This window comes from Raphanus sativus, chromosome 9 (assembly GCF_000801105.2).
Source record: "Raphanus sativus cultivar WK10039 chromosome 9, ASM80110v3, whole genome shotgun sequence".
Classification (NCBI taxonomy): Eukaryota; Viridiplantae; Streptophyta; class Magnoliopsida; order Brassicales; family Brassicaceae; genus Raphanus; species Raphanus sativus.
This window is the reverse complement of record NC_079519.1, coordinates 9,022,709-9,029,886: the sequence shown is the minus strand read 5'-3', so window position 1 is coordinate 9,029,886 and position 7,178 is coordinate 9,022,709. Positions and strand designations below refer to the sequence as shown.

General features: G+C 31.1%; 1 protein-coding gene across 1 annotated transcript; it reads right to left on the bottom strand.

Moving 5' to 3' along the window:
- Nucleotides 1–2,679: 2,679 nt before the first annotated feature.
- On the bottom strand, nucleotides 2,680–3,271 carry LOC108823539 (calcium-binding protein KRP1). Its single transcript, XM_018596771.2, has one exon. The coding sequence runs from the start codon at nucleotides 3,203–3,205 to the stop codon at nucleotides 2,822–2,824; it is 384 nt and encodes a 127-aa protein (XP_018452273.1). The 5' UTR covers nucleotides 3,206–3,271; the 3' UTR covers nucleotides 2,680–2,821.
- Nucleotides 3,272–7,178: the final 3,907 nt, after the last annotated feature.

Genomic DNA, 7,178 nt, shown 5'->3' with positions numbered 1-7,178 from the left:
GTAGAATAAGAAAATTCGCATACCATGGGAATTTATATGATGATATATGTAATAACATTTTAGTTGAATGTTTGCAAAAATTGAGTGGTTCGGTCAGTGTGTGGATCGAGCGACGTGAGGCGTCGACAGCGGCCTAATCGGTTGGGTTCGGGTCTTACAAGTTGGTATCAGGAAGCTGAGACATAGCTAAACCAAGAAGGATACAAGAATAAAAGAACTGTACAAAGTGTATGGCAGTTGGGCGATGCAGTGAGCAAGCTCGACCAGCTAGGAGAAATGTAGTGCAGCTCAGTGTAGCTCACTGAAGAGTGTGTCAGCTCCCTGAGCTGGATGAACTAGATCACTCAGCTGGGTCAGCTGGAGATCAGCTGAGTTCTTGGGCAGTTGGCCAGGACCGGGCCAGGACCGGGCCATGTGGATGAGCCATGTGTGCTGGTTGGCTGGTGGGCTCTTGGGATGGGGCCAGGAGCTTGGCATTCGGTTTGGGCTGGCTTTGGACATGTCCAGGAGCTGGTTGACAAGCCCATGACGTCAGCCAACTGCCATAGGGGAATGAGTGTGATCTGAGCCATTGATGAAATCAAATGGCCAGAAAATGATACCGAAGGGATGCAATGGTTAAGAAGTAACCACCCCTTATTCTATAAAAGGAGGGCAAGTCCGTGCCTTTGCAGGAACGTCAGGGATCCTTTCTTCTTCCTGAAACACAAAGAAAAACTAGAGAAAACAGAGAGAAAGTCGGATGGCAATATCCAACCCCAAGAGTGGGATGAAGGCAGCAAAGAGGCAGTTTTAATGGCAATCAAGAAGAGAGTTGAGAACGACCCTCTGGTGTGTTTTGATTATGGTTTGCCACGCCCTATGCTTCCTCTACATCCTTAATACACACTCAAATAGCCATGAGAGAAGATGGAGGGCCGGAGTGCACTTTCAATGGTTGAGATAGCCTTGAAGGCAGATGTGTGTAGAAAGACTGTCTCATGGGCATTGAAGTGGGAAGTGATGCACGACCCTTGGATGGTGTTCGATCATGGATGAACACACCCTAGGCTTCTTCTACATCATGGTAACACAAGCAAATGGTTGGAATAGAATGGAGAAGGCCGGACTCCACTCTCAAAGGCATGAACAGCCTTGAAGGTGGATGCAGTGCAGAAACTGGTTCTATGGAAGTTTTATGGAAGGGATGTTGGGCACGATATGATTGGATCTTATCATTACTGAAAGTATATGATAAGGTTTGATAGAGGCGTGCAATGGAGGAGCATGGCCAGACATGATACATGAAGCACAAGATCTAGTAAGATCAAGTATAAGATAACATGTACATAAGATTATTTTGTGGTTTATGTTGGTGTCTCTTGAGGTGCATATGAGGCCAAGTATGGCACGCCCTTAGAGACCATATATTGTGATGTATTGTAGGGATACATGACCTTCAGGAAAAGGGCGAATCATAGTTGAACTAATTCATCCATGTGGGATGGTAATTAGATTCTATGCAACAGTTAGTGATTCATGGTGGTTGATGAGTGAGATAGAAAATCTTGTATAAATATGTATCAACTAACAACCAAGATTAGAGTGATAAGGTTATAACAGAAATAAATTTGGTATCGGAATAGAAGTATAGCTATGTTTTGTGATAAAAGTATTAGAGTTATTCTTGGGTTCACCCCTAAAGTGAATCTAGAGGTTCACCCAACCAATAAGAATCACTTATTTCATAATTAATATCTTTTAAATAAGGAAACAAAATATTGTCAAGTTATATTATATTTTAAAATAAATAAAATAAAAACAAATAAAAATAATAGTAGTTACAAAAAATGAATTAAAAATATATTTTAACATTTTCAAACAATAAAATAAACCCTAAACCCTAAATCATAAACCCTAAACCCTTGAGTATACCCTAAACGCTTGGGTATATGCTAAACCCTTGGATAATCTTAAACTCTAAACCCTAAATTCTAGTATATGCAAAAGAAATTTAGATATTTTAACGCCATCATCGAAATATTAAACTATAAATCCTAAACTCTAAACTCTAAACTTTTGGGTAAACCCTAAACTCTTTTTAGGATTAAAGATTTGGTATTTTTAAGATTTAGTATTTAATGTTTTTAATTTAAATTTTAGAGTTTAGGTTTAGTGTTTTGATGACGGATTTAAAATATTTTTATTTTTTTGCATATATTACTATTTTTATTTATTTTTAACATTTTTATTTTAAAAACATAATATGTCTTGATAATATTTTGTTTCCTTATTTAAAAGATATTAATTGTGAAATGAATGATTCCTATTGGTTGGGTGAGCCTCTAAGTTCACTCTAAGGGTGAACCAAGAATAAGTCAAAGTATTATCAATCCAGTTATAAAATTATGTTCAAGATGTACCAAAAGTCATTATCTCGAACATATTATGAATCTCATATACATGTGAAGTACTGTGATAAACTGAACATATTTCGAACCTCATAGAAAAAACATGATATAATGACAAGACCTGCTTAGCCAAAAGTACTACTAGTGTTTTTCTTTTGTTGAAACAAAATCGCATAAAACTTGCTAATTATTTTTGTTTGTTAACTTATATCCATATATTTCTATCAACGATCACAAGTGGAAGGTTAAACTACAATCATCCGAGGGGGGAAATCATATAGAAAAATACTGAAGAAATGAATTTGCATCTTATATATATACTATATTTTTGACTGTTCTCAATGAATTTGCAACAATAATCGAAAAGACAAGAAAAACATAAAAAAAAGGGAATTAAGTCAAAGTCTCTGATGGAGAAAGAAGGTTATGTATCAATGCCTATGCGTTCGGTCACCAAACTCCTCCTCGATGGCCTCCGTGACAACACACCGTGAGGCATCCATCAAGTCAGGGCTAAGCCTAAACATGAGCACACAAAACTCCATCTGATTCAACGCACCGTCTCGATCGAAATCCCCTTCCTCGATCATACACCTCACGTCGTCGTCCGTCAGATCTCCGAGGCCAAGAACCGCCGACGCGTTTCGCCGCAGGCTCTCGAAAGTGATGACTCCTTTGTCTCCGTCCATGAGGAGCTCGAAGCCTTTGCAGAGCTCGTCGATCAGACCTTCTCCTCCGAGTTTTCCCGCCATGGCGGGGAAGAAGTCGTGGAAATTGGGTTGTGGGTTTTGGTGGGTCGGTCTAGGAGTTGCCATTTGAGATTATAGAGTGAAGAGAAATTGAGAGATGGGTTTTGAGTTGTGAGGTTGATGATGTAGAAATGAGAGTGGGTTTTGTATTATATAAAGGAAGAGAGAGTTTTGGGGTTTCGGAGAAGGAACATCCATGGAAGCCAACTAAGCTTTTAGGTAGTGGACTGGACGAAGGAAAGCTTTGTTTTTGTTTTGGTTTCTTCTTGGAAGGTCACGTAAGGGTATTCTTGTCTTTTGATGGAAAATGTGACTGTTCACACGGGGGATCATGGTGTGAAAACGCGGAATGGGAGAAAGGAAGGTAAACTCAGCTGTTTCTTTTTATGGAAAATCAAAAGTAAAAGTAGGTTTGAATCTGAAGTTTCTCGGGCAATTGACATTTAGATTCCATTGACTATAAAGGAAGTTCTTAAAATCTATCTTTCATTTTTTGAGTTTCTTCTAGTTTGCGTCACACTGAAAATATGCAAGATTTGGTTTTGTTATGCGGCAGAGTTATGTTTGTTATCTTTACTTTAGGATTGTGCAAGTTTAATTAGGCCGGTATTTCGTATAACTTGACTGATTTTAGCAAAAATATCAAACATGAAAATTAAACTTCTCACAAGCTAATCCAACAAATCAATTCCTGAATTGAACCAAAGTTATGTTGGGTTCCTTTCAACTAAATTTTGCCAATTCAAAGATTGAAAAATCTAAACTGATTGAACGCTCATATTATAGCTTTGGGAAGTTGTGAATTTATGTTGGTTTCAAAAAATTTCAAAAAGATGATTTTTATCTGTTAATTTTGATTTGATTCATTATTCGTTTCGATTCGATCTAAAAATTCTAGATATTCGTAAACTTTCGAAATAAAACAAATAATAAAAATTAATATCTGTTAAATCGAAGTAAATCACAAATATTAAAATTTTGGGAAGCAGATCTGCTATGATCCGGTAATATATAAATATATATATATATCTTAATTATATTTAAGATTTTCAAATATATAAAATTATATAATTATTATTCTAACATATGATTTGACAAATTCTATTCAATTTATTACTTATATAAAAATATTATATAAAAAGAAAAGAAAAAATATGACAATTATAATTTTTTTTTAAAAATTGTTGTTACTATAATTGTTAAGTAAGTTTAAAAAATTACAAAATATGTAGAGTCGCTATTTATTTTTATTTTCTATATCATGGAAACAATTATTTTACGAAACAAATTTATATCGAATTTTTTAAAAAATAATTAAATTAATTAAAGTAGATAAGATCTCTGTAAATATTCGTAAATATCTACAAATGTCTATTTATTTTTTAGATATCTATTTTTCTAGATATCCGTATTTTCGAAGTAAAGTAAATTAAAAAATTAGATATCTGTAACATGCAAATCATAAATATCTTAAAAATCCAGATTTTTGATCTGTGCTAAGTCCTAATTGTATGAGCTGTTTTCGTTGATGTAGGTAGGTGAGAAAAGTCTAGAAAATAACATCTTCACAGGTTCCTAGTGACTTCTAGTGGATATTTATTTATTTATTTATTTTGGGTGCGATTATAAATTACTAATCCACATTTTTGTCGCTTATTTGAAGACATTACTATGTTTAACATCTTGATTGGAAGTTAAGTATGGTGTGCAGAATATTCCACTTGGTCTGCCCGTTCTATTGCATGCCGTTTAATTTTGTTATTGCCTTCAATAATTTACTCACATTTCAGCCCAATAATGGTTGAAGTCTTCGTTATAAAAATATAGAATGCATGAATGAACCGGTTTCGCAGAAAGAACACTGAATCTTGATACTGACTCGGTCAATCATGATTATTTAATTCTACCAACAAGATCAAGATCTAAATCGATCAATATATTTATGTTCAAAACTTTCATGACCTAACACATATTTTTAAAATAAAGTAATTTATATATTCTCTAGTCCCAAATCTCAACTCTTAGAGCATATACATATTTCTATATTTTCTCTAAAATATTTTTTTTTATTATAGAAGTTAATTTGTTCCAATGTCTTTATAATAGAGTTATTTTATTTTAGAGAAAAATATAGAGAAATCATATTTTTTTGTTTCTATATTTAGAAGATGAAAATAACAATTTTTATATTTTTAATTGTCAAAAATATAATTTTCTATATTTTTTTATAAATAGAATAATTTTATTATATATGCATACATTGATGTAAATTTATATCTATAATAAAGTTTTCTATTTAAAAAAAATATAGAGATAAAAATAGACGTGAGTTAGAGATAATTTAAACATTCAAAATAGGACTGACTTGTCATATGCTAGTCTCAAACTATCTTATCCATTCATACTACACCAAAGACTAAGGATCAATAACTGGATAGGAGATGCAAATGCTCTTAATTATATGATCATGTTGTAATACAATTACTAGATTTTGATCCGCGCTTTCGAAGCGCGGAATATCTTACGATGAAAAATTTCACTAATAACTTAACAAATATTTTGGTAATTTCAAAGAGTGTGTATTTAAAATATTTTTACTTCAAATATTTTGTTTTTAAATTCAATCCGATTGTGACAATACCGGTTAATCCGGAGATCTGACAATTCAATTTATGTTTTCAAAATATTCATATTAAAAAATCACTAAAACCCGAGACTAACCGATTGAACTGATGGATGACCGATATGTAATCTAATTGGATTTAAATTGTAATAGTTTCATAATTTGTAATCTTATAATCCAAATTTTAAAGTTCATTATTTGGCAATTTATGAAATTATGACGTTTCTACAAAATTTTAAAGAGAAAATGATAGATATAAAATAACTAAGATTACTTATTGTATTGTTTGGAAACATTGATAATAGTATAAAAATATATTGTTTGGAAACATTGATAGTAGTATAAAGAAATAAGTATATTGTTTGGAAACATGGATAGTAGTATAAAGAAAGAAACATTAGTGATTTAATGTATGTTTAACTATAAAGTATAAAAGTGTATTTAATTTAAAAACTTACAAAATAAATGTTAGGTCCATCAGAATGTTTTTGTTTTAATAAGATAGATACGTACTAGAAATTTGACAAAAATCACCTTTATTTTTGAGTGTTGGAAAACTGTCGGAGGAACAATCTCCTGACGTCCATTTACTGTTTGACACTGTTATATAGAATCAATTTTTTTAAGGGAAAATCGCATAAAAAACCTTTAAGGTGGCAGCCACTTACACTTTAAACCTTCAGAGTATTTCACAAGTACTTTAAACATTCAAGTTGGCAAATTTAGCATATTAAACCTCCAATTTGGCTTACTTGTATATCAAGTCAAAATCGTAACTGGTACTGTTCAAAACTGATGACGTGTCGGTTTTTTTTAAAAAAAAATATTTTAATAATAAATAAATAGAAAAATACAGAAAAATAGAAAAAATTATTAAAAATTCAAAATAAATTTCAAAAAATCATAAAAATTACGAAAAATCACAACAATAATTATTTTATTTTATTAATAAAATAAATAAAAAATAATAATAATAAAAACTTGAAAAAATCATAAAAATCCCAAAAAATCATAAAATCATTAAAAAAATTTAAATAAAATAAATATAAATTCAATATAACTTGTGAAATATTTTTTTTTATTATAGAAGTTAATTTGTTCCAATGTCTTTATAATAGAGTTATTTTATTTTAGAGAAAAATATAGAGAAATCATATTTTTTTGTTTCTATATTTAGAAGATGAAAATAACAATTTTTATATTTTTAATTGTCAAAAATATAATTTTCTATATTTTTTTTATAAATAGAATAATTTTATTATATATGCATACATTGATGTAAATTTATATCTATAATAAAGTTTTCTATTTAAAAAAGATATAGAGATAAAAATAGACGTGAGTTAGAGATAATTTAAACATTCAAAATAGGACTGACTTGTCATATGCTAGTCTCAAACTATCTTATCCATTCAT